The following is a 22,772-nucleotide window of genomic DNA, read 5'->3' on the forward strand; positions in this document are numbered from 1 at the left end:
GACGTTTTTCTTACCAATGTCTCATTTATGCGAACTTTATCGTAAGACAGTTAAATTTCGATGGCAGTTCAGTAATTTTAAACGCCTTTTTAGTCGGAATGGAAATGGCACAAAACTAATTTTCCTGTTGCTGTTCATGGTGCTACCTAGGCATTTACATTTGGTGTTTGGGTTTTTACTTCAATACAATGTAACCCCCCTATACCGCTGTTTTTCTTTCTTACTTACTTTTTATTATATACACTGCAAAAATAAGTGTAATTTTAACTGTAAAATTCTATAAAAACGCTACGAAAAAAAAACTGTTAATAGGTTAACCGTAAGTTCCCGTGATATATACAGGGAAAAACGATAAAAGATCCAACTAGACATTTCATGTAAGTTTACAGTAAAATGCTGTTAATTCTACACTGTTTGGAAGTTAAAAAGAACATATCAATGTATAATTTACAGTCAAAAACTTTAAACTGATATTCCCCAAATTCCCTGCGTGACATTCCACATTTGAAAGTATTTTGTTTAAATAATCATGCTTTTTTAAATATAGAATTATATATATATATATATATATATATATATATATATATATATATATATATATATATATATATATATATATATATATATATAATTTATGTACATTTGGGCTTTGTTTCATCTTCTGTTGTTTAATTAATATTTATTGCATTATTTAAGTGTTGTGTGTTACCATTATGATGTTTCATGAGTTCACACTTACATATAATTTGCTGGAGTATAGTAATGTCTATTTGGCGAGTATAGTAATGCGTTGTTGGTGTGCTGTCCTGGGGAAGGCCTGCGAGCTCGGGAATGGCCCGAACCCAGAGTATCAATCAACCCCCCCCCCCCCCCATAAGTATGGTAAGAACTCGAGTGGTAAGAATTCAAGAGTGGAGAAGGGGCGGTGGAGGGATGCTGATTAACCGTAAATTGATAGAGGTAGGTCCGCTGTATTTATACCTATGCGTTGATTAACTTCAGTGAGTTCCTCTTGTGTTAATTAGGCTAAGTATCTGACGTGCTCCTCCCGAACTTTGCTCATAAAACATCATTTTGTGTTTGCATGAATGACTCTGTTCACCTTCTATATTAGTATATAGGCCTGCTTCTGCTTGTGGTGAAGCTACTTGTGATGAGCTTTGGTTCTTCATGTGGCTTTCTCTTTTACCACTTGCATTATTATGGTGGTTATCAGTATGATAAAGGTATAAAAGTGATTAGCAGTGTGCGTTGTTGAATTTACTGGTTTCCATTCAAATTTTCTTGTTTGTAAATTAGAGTTTTATACTGTAAAATGTACAGTTTTTGGCTGTAAATGTGTTTACAGTTTTCTGTATTTTGTACAAAATTATTCTGGCAACCACCGCTGCCAAAATTATTTTGTAAAAACTACAGAATTGTTATTATTATTATTTTTTTTATTTTTTTTACAGTGTATATATATATATAAAGTGCCATAAATGTTGTGGTCATTATTTTCCAGTCATCACTGAATATCAATGTCATTTTCTTGCTTCACAAAATAATTTTAAGTATACACCAATTTCGGTGCATGTTTCAGCACTTAATCTTCTCAGAGATATAAATATCATGCAATTTATTAATTTTAACTCATGGTGTCGCTGTTCACCTGCAAAACCATGTGTGCGTTCTGTACACATCTCCCCGCCCTGCTTGTGATGTCATACATAGGGCCTCAGCTTTTCTCGTTATAGAAAATAATCGACGTTGACTGCCTCATATGCTGTACTTCTGTTTGCTTCTCTAAGATTAGATTTGCATTTGTTTTCTTTTTATGTGTTTATTGTTGTGTTATTGGATTTAATTTCTTAAGCATTTCTAAAAGTTCTGTGCTACTGCTGAGATGTTTGGTCTTTTGTTCTTCGTGCTGATGGCGCACTCCGCTTATGGAGACGTGAGCTATTCTTTTCCGGAGGAGATGAAACGCGGATCTGTGATTGGAAATATAGCAAAGGATCTCGGACTCGATGTGAACAGACTGTCATCTCGTAAAGCTCGAATTGATACTGAAGGTAACAGAAAACGATACTGTGACATTAATCTGAATACTGGAGAACTGATTGTAGCGGAGAGAATCGACAGAGAGGAGATTTGCGGGGACAGGCTTTCGTGTGTTTTAAAAATTGAGTTCATGCTAGAAGATCCATTAGAGCTGCACCGAGTTTCAGTTCAAATTCAGGATATTAACGACAATTCGCCTGTTTTCTCAAAGGATTTGATCACATTTGAAATCAGCGAGTCTGCTGAAAGAGGCTCTCGCTATCGTTTGAATGCGGCTCATGATGCTGATATAGGACAGAATACAGTTCAGAGATACAGTCTACAGAAGAATGACAATTTTCAACTGAGTGTAAATTCAAATGTAGACGGAGAAAAACATTTGGAATTACTGCTAGAAAAAAAGCTGGATCGTGAGCAACAAAACGAGCTAACATTAATTCTGACTGCGGTAGACGGCGGGACTCCACCGAGATCAGGTACTGTAGCCATACACGTCACTGTGCTGGATGCTAATGATAATGCTCCAGTCTTTAGTCAGGCCGTCTATAAAGTCAGTCTGCCTGAAAATTCTCCTCTAGATACTGTAGTGGTGACAGTGAGCGCTACTGATGCTGACGAGGGACAAAATGGAGAAGTGACTTATGAGTTCACTCGTATCTCTGATAGAGCTAGAAAGCTGTTCTCGTTGGATTTAAATACAGGTGCCATTCGAGTTACAGGTTCACTTGATTTCGAGGACGAAGCTGTGTATGAATTACGCGTGGAAGGAAAAGATGTATTTGGATTATCCAGTGATGCTAAAGTTGTAATAGAACTTACAGATGTTAATGACAATGCTCCTGAGATACGAGTGAAATCTTTGCGTAGCCCCGTTCCCGAGAACGCGTTCCCCGGTACACAGGTTGGTATCATTAATGTGCAGGACAGAGACTCTGAGAATAACAGACAGGTGCGCTGCGCCATTCAGCAAAACGTCCCATTTAAACTCGTACCTTCAATCAAAAATTACTATTCTCTGGTGACCACAGGTGAATTAGATCGCGAGCTGCTCTCTGATTATAATATTACAATTACTGCTACTGATGAGGGCTCTCCGCCTTTATCTTCCACTAAGAATATTCACCTGACTGTAGCTGACGTGAATGATAATCCACCTGTATTTCAGGAGCAGAGTTACAGAGCTCATGTGCAAGAAAATAACAAACCGGTCTCCTCTATTTGTTCAGTATCAGCTACAGACCCGGACTGGAGACAGAATGGCACTGTAGTTTATTCTCTGTTGTCCTCTGATGTCAATGGCGCACAGGTGTCCTCCTTTCTATCCATTAACGGAGACACCGGGGTCATTCATGCCGTGAGGTCGTTTGATTACGAACAGTTGAAAAGTTTCAAAGTGCTCGTGTTAGCCAGAGACAACGGTTCTCCTCCTCTGAGCAGTAACGTGACCGTGAGCGTCTTCATAACGGATGAGAATGACAACTCCCCTCAGATATTATACCCCTCTCCAGAAGGAAACTCCTTCATGACCGAGATGGTACCCAAAGCTGCGCAGGCGCGCTCCCTGGTCTCCAAGGTGATCGCCGTGGACGCAGATTCTGGCCAGAACGCGTGGCTCTCGTATCACATTATTAAAGCGACAGATCCGGGACTTTTCACTATCGGTGTCCACAGCGGAGAGATCAGGACGCAGCGGGACATTTCTGAATCTGACAGCATGAAACAGAACCTCATTGTGTCCGTGAGAGATAACGGACAGCCCTCTCTCTCAGCCACGTGCGCATTGTATTTACTGATATCAGATAACTTGGCTGAAGTTCCAGAACTGAAAGACATGTCTCGAGACGAGAGCAGCTCCAAACTGACGTTTTATCTGATCATCGCGCTCGTGTCCGTTTCCACTTTCTTCCTGACCTTCATCATCATCATCCTGGCAGTGAGGTTTTGTCGCAGGAGAAAGCCCAGACTGTTGTTTGATGGAGCTGTAGCCATTCCCAGCGCGTATCTCCCTCCAAATTACGCGGAGGTGGAGGGCGCGGGAACTCTCCGCAGCACTTACAATTATGACGCATACCTGACCACGGGCTCGCGCACTAGTGACTTCAAGTTCGTCAGATCTTATAATGAGGGCACGCTGACCGCTGACCTGACTCTGAAAAAGGCTCAGTCCGCTGTGGATGATCTTGAAGGGCTTGATGCGGAAATGAGCGATTCCTTTCAGGTAGGACTCTTTTGTACATAAAAAAAAAAAGAATTGCCTTGGATTACAAATTAGATTTTTTTTTTTATGTTGTAAGTTGTCTGCTTGTATTGAAAAAAAGGCTCTATTCTTAAAAAGGTCACGTGACCACTTCACGCAAAATCACATGCCAAATACATGAAGAAACACATGAAACTTGTATCACACATTTCGCATGTGATTTTAACTCGTGATTGCACGTGAATTTCATGGAGTTCCTCTGTAAGGGCGTATTTGAGGCTCAGTCTGAGTTTTGAAAGGTAGTTACCTTTTTTTGTATGAGTAATTTTGCTTATTTTCTCTGCTTATTTTCAGTCATGTGGCATGCTATTAGGAATGTATGTTTGTTTATTGCTTTGCGAATCTGTTATGGATGTGTTGCATTTGTGAAATTAGCATATAAACAGATTCAAATACAGATGTAATAATCTTTCTTATTACTCATCCAACTAAAATGATGAGTATTACTGTCACAGGATAGTGTGTCTACCCCCCCCCCCCCCCCACACTCTCCCCCCCCCCCCCCCCCCCCCCCACACTCTCTCTCTCCCCCAAACCGTTGCTGTCCATGGTACTTCATTAGTATTTACCTTTGTTGTTTGGGATTTTATTTTATAAATTTTTTTTATTTTATTGCTGATTGTTTTGCTCTTATCTCGAACCCACTACTACTGTGTGTCTGTGTGAATAATATAATTGTGGTCGTGTTTATCTCCCATCCTCCAGGGGAATTGAGATACTGGCACGTTAAAGAATTCACTGATCTGGTTGAACATTGCAGTTCGATATTTGCAGTTTGAATTAAGATTTCTTTCAGCGCATTGGTTTAAGGTTTAAATTATATCTTCTTTAGAAATGGATTTGAGTTAATAATTTAGGCGACGTCGTCTTCTGTTTCACAATGTCTCCAAATAATTCCAGGCGTTTTATTAAACTTAAGTATTCTGATAATTTGCTGCTTGCAGGTAATGAACTGTTAATAAATGATTGTCCACGGCAAATATAAACACTTGTTTCGTTCATAGATCATCTGGTTTGAGGGTCAAACACCTGACTGTGTAAAAACTAACTGTTATTATCATTATGCAGCTTACGCGAATTTTATACAATCTGCTGGAACAGATTTGAACCTGCCACTGAAAGATTTTGAGAAAAGTGAGGATGATAGTCATGGAGCACAAGTTCACATACAGTATCTCATGTGTTAATAAAATATTGGCTATCTATTTGCAAAAACTACCGCAGGATCCAATGTATATTGATACAATAATGATACAATGCTGTTTCATGCTTTCAGAGTTGTTTACACTGTTAAAGAGTTGGAAAAACAATTTGGACGTATGACAGAGTATTTCTGTGACAAAAATCTTACGTCTGGGACCGGGTTTCGTACAAGTTTCGGTGAGTTTTTTTTTTATATAGTTTATTTATTTATTTATTTTATTGCAAGACAAAAAGAAAACAACACGAAACATCCAGTTTCGGAGAATTTATTTTAATTTTTTGATCGTGGCTCTTCATGACGAGGGTGGAACTCCTTATATGGGCATTTCTCCCGGAAGAACGCGCCCATGCATGCATGGACCAGAGCGACAGCAAGAGCGCGCCCATCAACGCGCTTCAGCCGACTGCACTGCACCGGTCTCGCTCGGGAAGAATGTCTCTAAAAAGTGTGTTTTTGGTTGTGAAGGAAAGATAACCTTGTTCAGCTTCCCGATGAGACCAGCGTTACGTGAACAGTGGATGCAGTTTGTTTTTTCGGGGCAGCAACGGAGTTTCTCAAGTGTGTTTGTTGACGAACGTTTTATAAACAAGGCCCAGTTCGACGGTGGATTTGCACATCGTTTGATACTGAAAGATGGAGCAGTCCCAGGATAAAAGATCCCAGTCATGATTCAGAACTGCAGACGGTAAGTGAAACGCATCAAATGTTTCTGTTTTGTTGGCAGATCTGCGCTCAAGTGCTCGTCACTCTTTAGCTCCGCCCATGGCACGCCTCCAGAAGCTCGGATTTTTCCGGAGAGAATCGTAAAGCTGTATCTTTTTTTTAATAAATATGATACAATTAAAGACTTTTTGGAGATATGAAGGATGCAATACTACTCTATGGGTACTCAAGATTGACATGAGATTGGGTGAAACTGTGTGTGTTTTGCCCCCTTTAAGTTTGTTGCTTTCATGTTCTTAATTATTTTTTTAAATCGTTACTTCACTAAATTAGAAATTTTAGTATAGGATGGCATATTTCTATATTGTCTTTATGATGCTGTAGAGGGCGTTGTCTGTTGCTGTTGAAGTTTTTCTTTTTATGCCCCATGTAGGCCTGCATATATAGTCGTGTTTATTTTTATTTATTTATTTACATTTACATTGTCATTTTGCAGACGCTTTTATCCAAAGAGTCTTAAAAATGAGGACATTAGAAGCAATCAAAACCAAGAAAACAGCAACAACATGCAAGTGCTATGACAAGTCTTGGTTAGCCTATGCAGTACACTTAGAATTGTTTTTGGTTTTTTTAAGAAAATGAGTAGACAGAATATAGAAAAAATAAACCTGATTTTTTTTATAAGAAACAAGTAGAGAAAATAGATAAAAGAAAGCTAGTGTTAGTTTTACAAGAAAAGCTAGCAGTTAGAGAGAATAAATATGCAATTGATAGGTCAAATGTGTTTTTTTTTTAATAAAAAGAAGACCAATAGATAAAATAAAATTAGAATAGAGAGTGCTAGAGTTAGAGGGTCAAATAAAGATGGAAGAGATGTGTTTTTAGCCGTTTCTTGAAGATGGGTGAGGATTCAGCTGCTCGGATTGAGTTGGGCAGGTCATTCCATCAGATGAGCCTCTTTGGGATTGCACTATAATGCATCGTTTACTTGCAGAACGCAAGCTTTTAGAGGGCACATAAGTCTGAAGTACTGAATTTAGGTAAAGGGCAGCCGAGTCAGTGGTGGTTCTGTAAGCAAACATTAATGCCTTGAATTTAATGCGAGCAGCTATTGGTAGCCAGTGCAATTTTTGATTGATTGTAGATGTTTGATGTAATTGGCTGGAAGGCTTGCCAAGAGAGCATTGCAATAGTCAAGTCTGGACAGAACAAGAGCCTGAACAAGGAGTTATGTTGCATGTTCTGAGAGAAAGGGCCTGATCTTCTTAATATTGTATAATGCAAATCTGCAGGACCGGGCAGTTTTAGCAATGTAGTCTGAGAAATTCAGCTTATCATCAATCATTGGCAGATTTTGAAGGAGTTATGGTTTATGAGCCTAACTGGAATGTGAAATTGTGATGAAGCGATGGGTTAGCTGAAACTACATGCATTTCTGTCTTAGCTTAGTTGAGTTGAAGATGATGCGTTATTTGATCGGTCATTGTTTATTTATTATTATTATTAAATATATTTTTCTAACTGGACTTTTTTTTTCACATTCTATGTAAATATTTGGTTGTGCCAGGTTAAATTATTTAAGTTTGTGATCAGAAACACTTATACTTTCTTTGGTTTATACTTTCTTCTTTCAGTGGAAGACATTTCCAGAGATGAGTAGAGCATCTCGAAGAAGAGAAGAAGAGTCAGGAGAAACGTGACCAGTAGTCAAACAAATAAAGTACCATAACATAATAATATATGGCCATGTTGTTTATCATACTGTGCTATTTCCCAAAGAAATATAATACAATATAATTTTTGTAAATATTCTTCTGTTGGCCTGATATTCGATTTAGAGTATTGAAGACCACATTTACTTGGCACTGCAGCATTTGCTGTTTGCTAGTAGAGCAGCCTAAATTATCATGGCATGGATTATGATCTAGCAAATTTGTCAGCTAAGCACAAAATATACAGAACTGAACTCTTAAGATTAGTAATGATGTTTACACCAAATTCCAATTTTACCTATGTAGGCTAACTTAAAATTCAGATAATGGTTGCCTCTTTTTAGTTGCCAGGGGTGAAAATTAGTCATCCTTAACATTTTTGGTGTTTTGGATTCACTACAGCTGGAGAACAATTAAATACAAAATAGGTTGTAGGCTCTACTGGGTGAATTTTTTTTTTTTTTTTTTTTTTTTTTACTGAGTAACTATCATCATTTTCCCAGATAGTGTATAGATTTTTAGGCATTCTATTATCTCAAACAGCCTGAAAAATAGTGCATTTTGCTGACGTAATTGGGAAAAAATCTCCACGGGGGAGCATGCCCCCGGACCCCCCTAGCTTTGGGCTAAGCCCCAAATGTTTACATCGTCTGGCTCCGCCCCTGGTGAACAGTAGCCTACTGTTTGATCAGTTCAGCAGTAATATTCAGGAAATAATAGATATTGAATGGATGTTTGAACTTATTTGCATGTTGTTGTTGTTTTTTTTTGTCTTTTTATCCTCATTCCAAATGATCAGGAAAAGGGGAAATCAACAGAAAAACAGGAGAAAGTAGTAAATTATTACTGTATTACTGGACCATAGTAAAATACATGTGCCTATTTTTTGATCAGTTGACCAGCTATCTGTCCAATCAGGTATCTATGTGACAGTTTATAGTTCTTGAGAGTATGGTACCTCTCATTGCATGGCACAGCACACAGACCTACCCCAAACTGACTGCACCTGTACTGTCTGCCGGCTGCCATTGGAGCGCGCGCGATCAGAACGGCGCAATCTGGCCGATCATCAGAGAGCAACAGCTCTCCTATGGACACTAAGACCACGTCCACCCCTGTCACCCCCATCCCCGTTGGGCAAAGTGTTGAAATGATCACTTGTTTGTGCTTTGTGAACGATCGCGCCTTGCGCAGCGGCACCATTGCGCGGAAAAGATGTACCGAGAGAAGCGCGATCATTAGACGCCGATCGTCATTTCCAAAAGGCAAATATTCCCCTTCAGAGTCAGAATTGGCGAATGACATTTGCAACACATCCTCACAGTACAACTTTTTATTAGCCATTTGGCGATTTTCTCTCACAAATCTTACAATTTACTCAGACGCTATGAACTGAATTGTAGTGATGGGTTGTTCTTGAACGATTCGTTCATTTTGAACGAATCTTTAATGTGACTCGGGAAGAACGAGTCGTCTCGGGGAGTGATTCGTTCAGTCGCGCATGCGCATTGCACAGCATTCTCGGGTTTGAGTCGTTCGTTCATCACGTGACAGCCCCATACACTTAACCAATGCAGCCTGAGCCGGAAAGAGAATTGATTAGTTCTTCGATCGAGTCTCAGGACATCTACAGCACCCGTCTCACCCGCAAAGCCCTCTGCATTGCAGGTGATCCCACCCACCCGACACACAGCTTCTTCAGTCTGCTGCCATCAGGGAGGAGACTGCGGAGTCTCCAGGCGAGGACCAGCAGACTGAAGGACAGCTTCATACATCAGGCTGTCAGGAAGCTGAACTCCCTCCCGTCCCTGCCCCCCCTCCCCTCTTCTTACCCCATACAACACTGAACTCTGACACTATGAGAAACCCCCCCCCCCCCCCCCCCCCACGGCTCCCCACACCCCCAGGACCAGCCACCCCCCACCTACTTACAAACTGTGACCAGCACCTGTCACTTGTGCAGCATTGGACTGATCACTACCTCATCCAGCATTGACTGCAAACTACCTCCTCGGATAGTCTCATAAAAAGACTGTTCTCCTGTCAATTTAACAGACTGATCATATCTGCACAGTTTTTGTTTTATTTAACTGGTTTGCACTCTATCTATTCTGCCATGTGCCTTATGTCACTTTATCTATCTTTTTTATTTTTTTTATTTTTCTACAATGTTCTCAGATTGATAAGCTCTTTTTGCACTACAAATATATCTGCACAGTTTTGTTTTTATTTAACTGGTTTGCACTATCTGCCATGCGCCTTATACCACTTTATCTATTTCTTTATTTTTTTTTTTATACAATGTCCTTACTTGTATAGCTATAGAATTGTGTGTACATATGTTTAAACCGTATTATCTGTATTTGAACGTGTTTAATGTTAACTGTTTACACCAAGGGTCTGAGGGTAACGCAATTTCAATTCTCTGTATGTATGTGCTGTACATGTGGAAGAATTGACAATAAAGCAGACTTGACTTGACTTGACTAGACATTTAATATCAGACCTATGAAAGTTTTTGCAGTTTCAAAATTGAACTCTTAGTGTCGCTGTTCACCAGTGCAAACGTTAACCTTTATATTACTGTTTCTCCCCACCCTGTTCCTGATGTTATATACAGGACTGACATCTCATCACGCTGTAGGAAGTCGTCGATGGTGAGCGGTGCCTCATCTATAATTCTTTTGTATCGACCACGAACTAAATTCAGTCGTTTCAGTTCCATGTACACCTGGATAACGTGGTTACTTTTGTCTTCGTTTCCGCGTAGATATCTAAACCTTCTGTTATTGCTGAAATGGTTGGATTTTTCTTTGTTGTGCTGATGGCGCACACCGCTTATGGAGACGTGAGCTATTCTTTTCCGGAGGAGATGAAACGCGGATCTGTGATTGGAAATATAGCAAAGGATCTCGGGCTCGATGTAAACAGACTGTCATCTCGTAAGGCTCGAATTGATACTGAAGGTAACAGAAAACGATACTGTGACATTAATCTGAATACTGGAGAACTGACCGTAGCGGAGAGAATCGACAGAGAAGAAATGTGTGGAAAGAAAGCTTCATGCGTTATTAAACAAGAGCTCGTGCTGGAAAATCCTTTAGAGCTGCATCGTTTTATTTTCACTGTTGAGGACATAAATGATAATTCACCACAGTTCAAACAAAGTGTAATAAAATTTGAAATACAGGAGTCGGCTGTAAAAGGATCTCGTTACTTATTAGATGAGGCTCACGATGCAGATATTGGTATGAATTCAGTGCAATCATATACACTTCAAAACAATGAGCATTTTATTCTGAGTGTCCTTACGGGAGCGAATGGAGGAAAATATGAAGAGTTAGTTATTGATAGAGAATTGGATCGTGAGCAGCAGAAAGAGCTAACATTAATTCTGACTGCGGTAGACGGCGGGACTCCACCGAGATCAGGTACTGTAGCCATACACGTCACTGTGCTGGATGCTAATGATAATGCTCCAGTCTTTAGTCAGGCCGTCTATAAAGTCAGTCTGCCTGAAAATTCTCCTCTAGATACTGTAGTGGTGACAGTGAGCGCTACTGATGCTGACGAGGGACACAACGGAGAAGTGACTTATGAGTTTGGTCATGTATCTGAAAGTCATCTGGAAATGTTTTTGCTTGATGCAGTGTCTGGTGAAATTAAACTGAGACGGTTCTTTGATTATGAGGAAGAGAGTTCAGTTGAGTTGCCCATTCAAGCCAAAGATGGTCAAGGGCTAGCAGGTCGATGCACTGTATTAATAGATGTTGTTGATGTCAATGATAACGCCCCTATTATAGTGATTAATTCCCTTAACAGCCCCATTCTCGAGAACGCGTTCCCCGGTACAGAGGTTGGCATCATTAATGTGCAGGACAGGGACTCTGAGAATAACGGACAGGTGCGCTGCTCCATTCAACACAACGTCCCATTTAAACTCGTTCCTTCAATCAAGAAATATTATTCTCTGGTGACCACAGGTGAATTAGACCGCGAGCTGCTCTCTGATTATAATATTACAATTACTGCTACTGATGAGGGCTCTCCGCCTTTATCTTCCACTAAGAATATTTACTTGACTGTAGCTGACGTGAATGATAATCCACCTGTATTTCAGGAGCAGAGTTACAGAGCTCACGTGCAAGAAAATAACAAACCGGGCTCCTCTATTTGTTCAGTATCAGCTACAGACCCGGACTGGAGACAGAATGGCACTGTAGTTTATTCTCTGTTGTCCTCTGATGTCAATGGCGCACCGGTGTCCTCCTTTCTATCCGTTAACGGAGACACCGGGGTCGTTCATGCCGTGAGGTCGTTTGATTACGAACAGCTGAAAAGTTTCAAAGTGCTCGTGTTAGCCAGAGACAACGGTTCTCCTCCTCTGAGCAGTAACGTTACCGTGAGTGTCTTCATAACGGATGAGAATGACAACTCCCCTCAGATATTATACCCCTCTCCAGAAGGAAACTCCTTTATGACCGAGATGGTACCCAAAGCTGCGCAGGCGCGCTCCCTGGTCTCCAAGGTGATCGCCGTGGACGCGGATTCTGGCCAGAACTCGTGGCTTTCGTATCACATTATTAAAGCGACTGATCCGGGACTTTTCACTATCGGTGTCCACAGCGGAGAGATCAGGACGCAGCGGGACATTTCTGAATCTGACAGCATGAAACAGAACCTCATTGTGTCCGTGAGAGATAACGGACAGCCCTCGCTCTCAGCCACGTGCGCATTGTATTTACTAATATCAGATAACTTGGCTGAAGTTCCAGAACTGAAAGACATGTCACGCGACGAGAGCAGCTCCAAACTGACGTTTTATTTGATCATCGCGCTGGTGTCCGTTTCCACTTTCTTCCTGACCTTCATCATCATCATCTTGGCCGTGAGGTTTTGTCGCAGGAGAAAGCCCAGACTGTTGTTTGATGGAGCTGTAGCCATTCCCAGCGCGTATCTACCTCCAAATTACGCGGAGGTGGAGGGCGCGGGAACTCTTCGCAGCACTTACAATTATGACGCTTACCTGACCACGGGCTCGCGCACTAGTGACTTCAAGTTCGTCAGATCTTATAATGAGGGCACATTAACTGCTGACCTGACTCTAAAAAAGTCCGCTGTGAATGATCTTGAAGGACTCGAAGCGGAAATGACCGATCAGTTTCAGGTAGGGCTAACAAAGTTTTACTTGTTTATTTAATGGTCTGGGCTTCCATGTTTAATGTGTATTTGTGTTCAAAGTTTACCGCTTTGATTTGCAGCAGGCTCTTAAAATATCACGTATCGCAATTCAAGTTGATTCTAAACTGTCTTAGAAGAACTTTTTTTTTTTGCATATTTGTTTATGCTTTTAAGTAGTTAAGTTGTTTTATACTGTGTATTTTTAATGAGCCTGATGCGAAATGCATTTGTAATTAGTTGTACTTTTTCATCTCATTAAATGTCCGTTTTCAATGACATTTAAAGATCTCATGTTGAAATTTGTGATTTTGTTTATGTTAGTATTATCGATTTTTTACTGTTCTTGCGATTTTCTCGTATATTGACTTTATTTTTTAGCGTGTCTGTAAGATTTAATTCAAAATGAGCTGCGTTCATAGAGGTTAGGCTCAAGTTTCTTTGTAAAGGGGATATGTATGTAGAATGTTGTAAACTTTTTTTTTGGTGAAAACGTTTTTCCATTTGTGATTAATGCATTGTTTTCAAACGGATTAACGCCATATGCGCCAAGTTTACAAAACCTTTCTATCATGGAACTTATTTAAACTTTACATGTGAGTTTGAGTGTCCGTTTAATTTCTGTTTTTTTTTTCCCTGCCTTTTCAGTAAATCAGTGAGGAAATCTGTAATTATTGCTATTTAAGACAATCTGATGCACATCTGTCTCATCGTTGTGTCCTTAATATGAAATTATTTCTTTAGTAGCTTCGTTTACCTATAGACATCAATTACAGAAAATTTTGAAACACTTGTGTGGTGTGCACTTGCTTGTGGAATTTTTTATGTTGCTGTCCATGGTGCTGGTCAAGTAATGCTTGAATCGTGTTTCCACCTCTCATATCCTGTAACTCTGTATGAATCAGTGGGTTTTAGGAGTACTCTAAAAAACTGTTTTTCTTAATCCTTCAAAACAGAATGTTAACAACCAAAGACTTTTTATGCTTTAAAGTCACTTCCGTGATCGTTGCTTTTCAGTCATGCTACCGTAACTTAATCCTTCTAGAGAGCTAAATATGCAATTTCATGTTTAAACACTTAGAGTCGCTGTTCACCTGTAATATCATTGAGAAAAACATTTTTCTTGTCTCCACCCTGTTGATGTCATTAGCAGTGCTTCTAGTTCGGTTTTATGGAAAATCGTCGACGCTTGCGTTTTTTCTAGTCTTTTATGTATTGATGTAGTATTCAGATTTACGTTTTGTATTGCATCTTGTGTCTAAAGCATATTTACAAATGGATTTTCAAAGCTTCTGGCTTAATCATCAGATGTTTGGTCTTTTGTTCTTCGTGCTGATGGCACACTCCGCTTATGGAGACGTGATCTATTCTTTTCCGGAGGAGACGAAACGCGGATCTGTGATTGGAAATATAGCAAAGGATCTCGGGCTCGATGTAAACAGACTGTCATCTCGTAAGGCTCGAATTGATACTGAAGGTAACAGAAAACGATACTGTGACATTAATCTGAATACTGGAGAACTGACCGTAGCGGAGAGAATCGACAGAGAGGAGATTTGTAGTGAGGGGCTTTCCTGTGCTCTTAATTTCGAATTAGTTCTAGAACACCCATTGGAGATACACCGTGTGACAATACAAGTTCAGGATATCAATGATAACACACCGACCTTTCCCAAAGACACAATAAAGCTTGAGATAAGTGAGAGTGCTGTGAAAGGCGCTCGGTTCCGCGTGAATGAGGCGCATGATGCGGACATAGGACAGAATGGAGTACAAAGCTATTCTATTGAAAGGAATGATCATTTTCTTATATCTGTAAGCACAAAGTCAGACGGTGGAAAAAATATCGAGTTAGTGTTAGAAAGAGAGTTGGATCGTGAGCAGCAGAAAGAGCTAACATTAATTCTGACTGCGGTAGACGGCGGGACTCCACCGAGATCAGGTACTGTAGCCATACACGTCACTGTGCTGGATGCTAATGATAATGCTCCAGTCTTTAGTCAGGCCGTCTATAAAGTCAGTCTGCCTGAAAATTCTCCTCTAGATACTGTAGTGGTGACAGTGAGCGCTACTGATGCTGACGAGGGACAAAATGGAGAAGTCACATACGAGTTTAGTCGAATTTCGAAAAATGCCAACGTATTATTTTCTCTAGATCCAAACAATGGGGAGATTAAAGTTAAAGGCCCCATTGATTTTGAGATGGCATTAAGGTATGAAATGCTTATTGAGGGAAAGGATGGCTCTGGTCTTTCTTCGGACACTAAAGTAATCATAGAAATTACAGATGTCAATGACAATGCCCCCATTATAGTGATTAAGTCTTTGAATAGCCCGATTCCTGAGAACGCGTTCCCCGGTACAGAGGTTGGCATCATTAATGTGCAGGACAGAGACTCTGAGAATAACGGACAGGTGCGCTGCTCCATTCAGCAAAACGTCCCGTTTAAACTCGTACCTTCAATCAAAAATTACTATTCTCTGGTGACCACAGGTGAATTAGATCGCGAGCTGCTCTCTGATTATAATATTACAATTACTGCTACTGATGAGGGCTCTCCGCCTTTATCTTCCACTAAGAATATTCACCTGACTGTAGCTGACGTGAATGATAATCCACCTGTATTTCAGGAGCAGAGTTACAGAGCTCATGTGCAAGAAAATAGCAAACCGGGCTCCTCTATTTGTTCAGTATCAGCTACAGACACCGACTGGAGACAGAATGGCACTGTAGTTTATTCTCTGTTGTCCTCTGATCTCAACGGCGCACCGGTGTCCTCCTTTCTATCCATTAACGGAGACACCGGGGTCATTCATGCCTTGAGGTCGTTTGATTACGAACAGTTGAAAAGTTTCAAAATGCTCGTGTTAGCCAGAGACAACGGTTCTCCTCCTCTGAGCAGTAACGTGACCGTGAGCGTCTTCATAACGGATGAGAATGACAACTCCCCTCAGATATTATACCCCTCTCCAGAAGGAAACTCCTTCATGACCGAGATGGTACCCAAAGCCGCGCAGGCGCGCTCCCTGGTCTCCAAGGTGATAGCCGTGGACGCGGATTCTGGCCAAAACGCGTGGCTCTCGTATCACATTATTAAAGCGACAGATCCGGGACTTTTCACTATCGGTGTCCACAGCGGAGAGATCAGGACGCAGAGGGACATTTCTGAATCTGACAGCATGAAACAGAACCTCGTTGTGTCCGTGAGAGATAACGGACAGCCCTCTCTCTCAGCTACGTGCGCATTGTATTTACTGATATCAGATAACTTGGCTGAAGTTCCAGAACTGAAAGACATGTCTCGAGACGAGAGCAGCTCCAAACTGACGTTTTATTTGATCATCGCGCTGGTGTCCGTTTCCACTTTCTTCCTGACCTTCATCATCATCATCCTGGCAGTGAGGTTTTGTCGCAGGAGAAAGCCCAGACTGTTGTTTGATGGAGCTGTAGCCATTCCCAGCGCGTATATCCCTCCAAATTACGCGGAGGTGGAGGGCGCGGGAACTCTTCGCAGCACTTACAATTATGACGCTTACCTGACCACGGGCTCGCGCACTAGTGACTTCAAGTTCGTCAGATCTTATAATGAGGGCACGCTGACCGCTGACCTGACTCTGAAAAAGACTCAATCCGCTGTGGATGATCTTGAAGGGCTTGATGCGGAAGTGAACGATTCGTTTCAGGTAGGAGTAAACAACTCTGTTTTCCACAGATAGTTAATGGTCTGGGATTAGAAATTAACTGAATTTGTTTTCTCATTTGATCGTACTGTCAGGCTCTGTTCTAGAAAAGGATCACGTGACCTATTCACATTCAAACATTCACAAATCTACAATTAAGGTCTGAAATGTAGTGTTTTATACATACTCTATTCATAAATCGTCATGTTTTACGAATCTATTTCTTTCTTTCATTGTTTTAGTGTTTCTCTCTTTAATGTCTCGCTTTTATGAATTTAGCATATAAAGAGGATTAAATGCCGAAGCCAATAACATTCTGTTTAGTAATAGGCCAATATACTTTTAGTTGTATGGAAAATCACAGGGTAACTTTTTACTGTTGCTGTCCATGGTGCTGAATCAGCTTTTACGTTGTTTAGGATGTTGCGTTTATATGGAGCAAGATATGGAGGAGAGAGACAGAGGATGATACTCAGCACACGCTCAAATATCTTAATTGATCATTAAAATGTACAGAAGGATTAGTGATAATTATCGCATAGTCACGTGTTTTTTTTTTTTTTTTTTTGATTTTTTGATTTTTTTGTCAATTGGATTTCATGATTTAGAATTTAAAACTTCATACCTCGACTGCTGTTGGTTGTACTCACGAAGGTAGGCCTTGACTGAGGAAGCTACGAACAGTCTATTTGGTATCATTGTGAATGTGAAGGTTTCTTTGTTTGTTTGTTTTTTCTCCAATACTTTATAGCAAACCTAAAGAGAATGGGAGATCCATCTGAACGTTTTGACATCGTTTATTTCGAATCATTTTGGTAAATGAGAGATAAGCCCCCCCCCCCCCCCCCCCCCCCAAAAAAAAAGCACTGCACGTGTATTAGGAGTCGTCAGAGGTTCTCAGTAATTTGCGAAAGTTTTATATACTGCTGGAATTATGCTTTCAAGAAAACGCGATGAGAAACGGTCCTTAAACATTAATCATGCAAATTTTTTAACCATGTTCTCTGAACTAGGCTCATGAAGTTTTTTAAATTCTTATTTCACTATTTCTTTTAAAATTCAGTTTACTGAATAGACGTTGTAGAATAGAACGGCATATTTCTATAAGCTTCCCACGCTGCTGTACGGGCCAGTGTCTGTTGCTGTTGCGGTTTTGCTTTATGTCGGTCTACATACACGGGTGTTTATTTTACGCATAGATGCTCTAGAAATTTAGGCTTCTTCTGTGTTCACATCTAACGAGAATATTTCATCCTGTTGGAGTCTTGATGTTATGAAGTCATTTAATGTGCTTATATCCAAGTTTCTCAATTTAATATCAGAGCTGTGAGAGTACTTGCAGTTTCTTAATTGAACTCTTAGTGTCGCTGCTTACCAGTTTAATCGTTGACATTCACGTAGCTGTTTCTCTCCACCCTTTGCATGATGTCATTCAGGACTGAAGTCTCATATTGTTGTAGAAAATCGCCAACAAATGCTATTCCCAGGGCGTATCTGCCTCCAAATTACGCTGAAGTGGAGGGCGCGGGAACTCTCCGCAGCGCTTACAATTATGACGCATACCTGACCACGGGCTCGCGCACTAGTGACTTCAAGTTCGTCAGATCTTATAATGAGGGCACAATGACCATTGACCTGACTCTGAAAAAGTCTGCTGTGGATGATCTTGAAGGGCTTGACATTACCTCTAAAAATAAAGTATGAAATTAGTTCTGCATTTTTTATGAGTGCTATCATCACCATAGAATCTGATTTAGACTGTTAAATATTTGTTTAATGGCGTTGTAAATTTTAGAAAAGCAGTCTTCTCTAATTTAGCGAATTACAACTCATCGTAACCATTTATTAGTAGTAGTAGTAGTTTTACTATTATCATCATCATCATCATCACCATGTGTTAAGGTTACAATCTGGCTTATACCTGTTCATCCGACATAGTTGTGAGGTAATGCTATCCATTTAACCTAAAAGTTTATTTGAAATTCTAAATAGTGACTAGTTACATACATTTTCAGAAGGGATCAAGCCCCCCAAAAAAGTTTTGTTCTTAATATTTAGTACTCCTCAGGCCCCTGAATTAAACCATAGCATATCAAATATTGAGATCTTTTTTAACTAACATTAGTTTCTCAGTACTAGTTATATTCTTATGTTCTTTATTTAAATAATAATAATAATAATAATAATAATAATAAATAAATCCAGTGGTATTTTGTTTGTTCATGGTAGCTCAAGTTTGTGTGTCTGTAACTCTTTCTTTTGGTCTCTGGGTGACGCTCTTTTGTTACACACAGCTTAGCAAGTGATCTCATCTGTGCCGTGTGCCCTGATTCAGTATAATCAGTGTTACACAGTGAGCAGAGGAGGGGAGGAATGAGGGATAGATGGGGAGGGGAATGCTGAGGAGTGCAGAGGAAGGGAGAGATAAAAATAAAAATCTAAGCCGACAGGAGCAGTCATCAGAGTGCAGTGTCTGCCCCAGCTATTTGAGGATCTGTTCAGAATGTGCTTTGATCGTCATTATTTTTATTCTTTTTCATTTAAATATAGCCATTAATATTTCACAACATGATTTGTTTGAAAAGATGCGTTTGGGCCAATTTCTGGCTTCAGCTTTGTTTCTGCTTCATTTGCATGTGCGGCTCTCTCGGTGAAGTGCGTTATTCAGTTCCAGAAGAGATGCAGCGAGGCTCTGTCATTGGCAATGTGGCGAGAGATTTGGGAATAGATGTGACTGAGCTTGTGAGGCGCAATGCTCGAGTTGTTGCTGAGGGGAGCCGACAGTTTTGCGAGCTGAGAGCAGAAACAGGCTCTCTGTTGGTGAGTGAGAGAATGGACCGTGAGGAGCTTTGTGTGCAGTCTGCACCGTGCGTCCTGCAATTCCAGCTGCTCTTGGAAAATCCGCTCAAAGTGTACAGCCTCCTCTTAGACATCCAGGACATCAACGATAACAGTCCGACGTTTGAAAATGGTCAGATTGAGCTGGAGCTACTGGAGTCAATGGTCCTGGGGAGGCGTTTTCCACTTGAAAGTGCTCACGATCCTGACATAGGAGCTAATTCAGTTCACCATTATCAACTCAGTGAGAATGAATATTTTGCTTTGGAAATGAATACTCAGGTGGACAGAAATGCATATCCTGAATTGGTTCTTAAAAAGCCTTTGGATCGAGAAAACCAAGCTGATCACTTTCTGACTCTAAGTGGATTGGATGGTGGCCGACCTTTTCGTTCTGGAACGACATCAATTCACATTCATGTCTTGGACGCCAATGATAACGTTCCTGTGTTTGATCAAACTGTGTACAAAGTCAGTGCGCAGGAAAATTCACCTAGAGGCACTGTGTTGGTTAAATTAAATGCAACCGATTTAGACAGTGGGATTTATGGGGAAATTAGTTACTCTTTCAGTCACGTGCCTGATAAGACGAGGGGGGTTGTGGAGGTCGACCACGTGACGGGTGAGGTAAAGGTCATGGGTGCATTGGATTATGAGGAGGCCAGTTCTCACGAGCTGGATGTACAAGCCAAAGATGGGGGCGGACAGTCATCTCACTGTAAACTCATAATAGATGTGATAGATGTGAATGACAATTCACCTGTTATTGCTATTAAATCAACTACTTCTACTGTGCCAGAGGATGCTTCACCTGGAACCATGGTGGCTTTGCTGCACGTTTATGACCTTGATACTGGTACCAGTGGACGGGTCACGTATGAGATTTCTGATGACATGCCATTTAAACTTGTGTCAGAGGTAAAGAATTACTTCATGCTTGTGATTGATGGAGTTTTAGACCGGGAAAAGTGTCCTCACTATAACATAACCATGACTGCTGTGGATGCTGGCACACCCCCTTTATTCAGCAGTAAAACTGTAGCCATAACAGTCACAGACGTTAATGATAATCCTCCTATTTTTAGACACCGTGACTACAGCATCAAATTTGTAGAGAATCAGCCCCAGGGAACCCTGGTTATTAAGGTCAATGCTGATGATGCAGATGAAGGCCAGAACTCTAGAATCTTGTATTCTCTTTCAGAAGATGCAGCCTCTCATCTTTCCATCAATCCAGAAACTGGTGAGATATTTACTCTGTGCCCCTTTGATTACGAATCATCCACTCACTTTCATGTTCAAGTTGTGGCACGTGATGAAGGCAGGCCATCGTTCACTAGCACATGCACTGTCCAGATTTTTATTGTAGATCAGAACGACAATGCTCCAGTTGTTCTTTACCCTGTTCAGTTTGATGGGTACCTTGCACATGACATTGTGCCCCGAGCTGCTCCTGCAGATTATCTGGTCACCAAAGTGGTTGCGATTGATGCAGACGCAGGGCACAATGCATGGCTGTCCTATCGAATTGTAAAAGCCACACAGCCTAATTTGTTCTCCATTGGACTGCACTGTGGAGAAATTAGGACACTAAGGCCGTTTGCAGAAGATGAAGAAATCAAACAAACCTTGATAGTCTCTGTGATTGATAATGGGCTTGAATCTTTGTCTGCAACAGCAACTGTCAATATTATGATAGAAGACGGCTTGCCTATTATTGATGAGCTCGTTTCACGTGGCACAGATAAATCACATGGACACAGTGACCTTATATTGTATTTAATAATGGCTCTGGCAGGCACGTCCAGTCTTTTCCTTGTGCTCATCATTGCTGTGGTCTATATGAGATTATGTAGATACCGACACATGTACCGTTCAACTGCAAACTTACCCGTTTTTCCTCCTACCTACGGACCACCTGGCTACTCTGACGTGAGCCGCTTCAATACTCTGCAGAAAGATGATCGATATAATTCGTTCTTAACCACAGGCTCATGGAAAGGGGACTTCAGATTTGGCTCGGACTTTGTTGATTTGGACATGCTGAATAAGAGAGGCACGTCATTGCATGTTGGTGGCCACAGCGCCACACTTGCAAAGCTATTAGTGCCACATAAACTCTAACTCAGGTGGTTTGACCCTGACAATCATAGAGAAAATCCTTATCAACAAATTGGACTGAAAATCCTTTAATCAAACAAATGACAAATGTTCATTATTATAATGTACGTCTTCAGTGAGTCCCTCACTTTAATGTTGTATGTTCTTTTCTGCTTTAATTTTGCATGTGACAAGATTTTTTACACAACTTGTAAACACAAACTCTAAAAATATATGTTTATTAATGTTGATCTGCTCTAAGTGTGTGTGTGTGTACAGTTTGCAAGGAGATTTAGTCACTTTATTTAGAAATCAATAGTATTTCAATTTGTTTGGACATTTACTTTACATTCTTTCACATGAGCACTCTTCTAGCATCTCTTTTAATCACATTTATCATGATTTTATTTACAATTCTCTTTCTCTAGATTCTCTTTTTTGGGGGTTTATACATAAGCTATTGTATCATGCTGTCTCTTTTCTTATGTTATTGTACAATTCAGTCTTGTATGTGAAGTTTGTTACTGGTGACTTTAAACTTAAAATTCAAATAATAAATATTTCCTTTGAACCATGGTATGACATGAACCATGCATGCACTTATTTATACAGAGATCAATTTTTAACATTTACAGGTCCTTCTCAAAAAATTAGCATATTGTGATAAAGTTCATTATTTTCTGTAATGTACTGATAAACATTAGACTTTCATATATTTTAGATTCATTACAACACAACTGAAGTAGTTCAAGCCTTTTATTGTTTTAATATTGATGATTTTGGCATACAGCTCATGAAAACCCAAAATTCCTATCTCAAAAAATTAGCATATCATGAAAAGGTTCTCTAAACGAGCTATTAACCTAATCATCTGAATCAACTAATTAACTCTAAACACCTGCAAAAGATTCCTGAGGCTTTTAAAAACTCCCAGCCTGGTTCATTACTCAAAACCGCAATCATGGGTAAGACTGCCGACCTGACTGCTGTCCAGAAGGCCATCATTGACACCCTCAAGCAAGAGGGTAAGACACAGAAAGAAATTTCTGAACGAATAGGCTGTTCCCAGAGTGCTGTATCAAGGCACCTCAGTGGG

The 22,772-nt window shown here is 40.4% G+C and overlaps 3 protein-coding genes across 6 annotated transcripts in view; all 3 read left to right on the forward strand.

Moving 5' to 3' along the window:
- The window catches only part of LOC306883678 (protocadherin gamma-A11-like), a gene marked incomplete at its 5' end in the record, with an annotated part of 142,632 nt that overhangs the window by 26,953 nt on the left and 92,907 nt on the right, over nucleotides 1-22,772 (forward strand). Inside the window, one exon of one of the 4 annotated variants that reach the window (XM_079439072.1) lies at nucleotides 1,886-4,261. The exons of 2 other annotated variants lie outside the window; for them this stretch is intronic. In XM_079439072.1, the coding sequence (XP_079295198.1) occupies nucleotides 1,886-4,261 (2,376 nt within the window). Of the gene's footprint in view, nucleotides 1-1,885; nucleotides 4,262-14,208; nucleotides 16,742-22,772 lie in introns of those variants that run through there. One more of the 4 variants, XM_079439073.1, reaches the window with a different exon arrangement.
- Nucleotides 10,689-13,079, forward strand: LOC306883180 (protocadherin beta-15-like; the record flags this gene model as incomplete). Its single annotated transcript, XM_079438301.1, has 1 exon — nucleotides 10,689-13,079. Exon 1 carries the CDS (start codon nucleotides 10,704-10,706, stop codon nucleotides 13,077-13,079), a length of 2,376 nt encoding a protein of 791 aa, XP_079294427.1. The 5' UTR covers nucleotides 10,689-10,703.
- LOC306883181 (protocadherin gamma-A4-like) lies at nucleotides 19,307-21,700 on the forward strand (the record flags this gene model as incomplete). Its single annotated transcript, XM_079438302.1, has 1 exon — nucleotides 19,307-21,700. One exon carries the CDS (start codon nucleotides 19,307-19,309, stop codon nucleotides 21,698-21,700), a length of 2,394 nt encoding a protein of 797 aa, XP_079294428.1.

Source organism: Barbus barbus (assembly GCF_936440315.1).
Source record: "Barbus barbus genome assembly, chromosome: 17".
In the NCBI taxonomy this organism is placed as follows: Eukaryota; Metazoa; Chordata; class Actinopteri; order Cypriniformes; family Cyprinidae; genus Barbus; species Barbus barbus.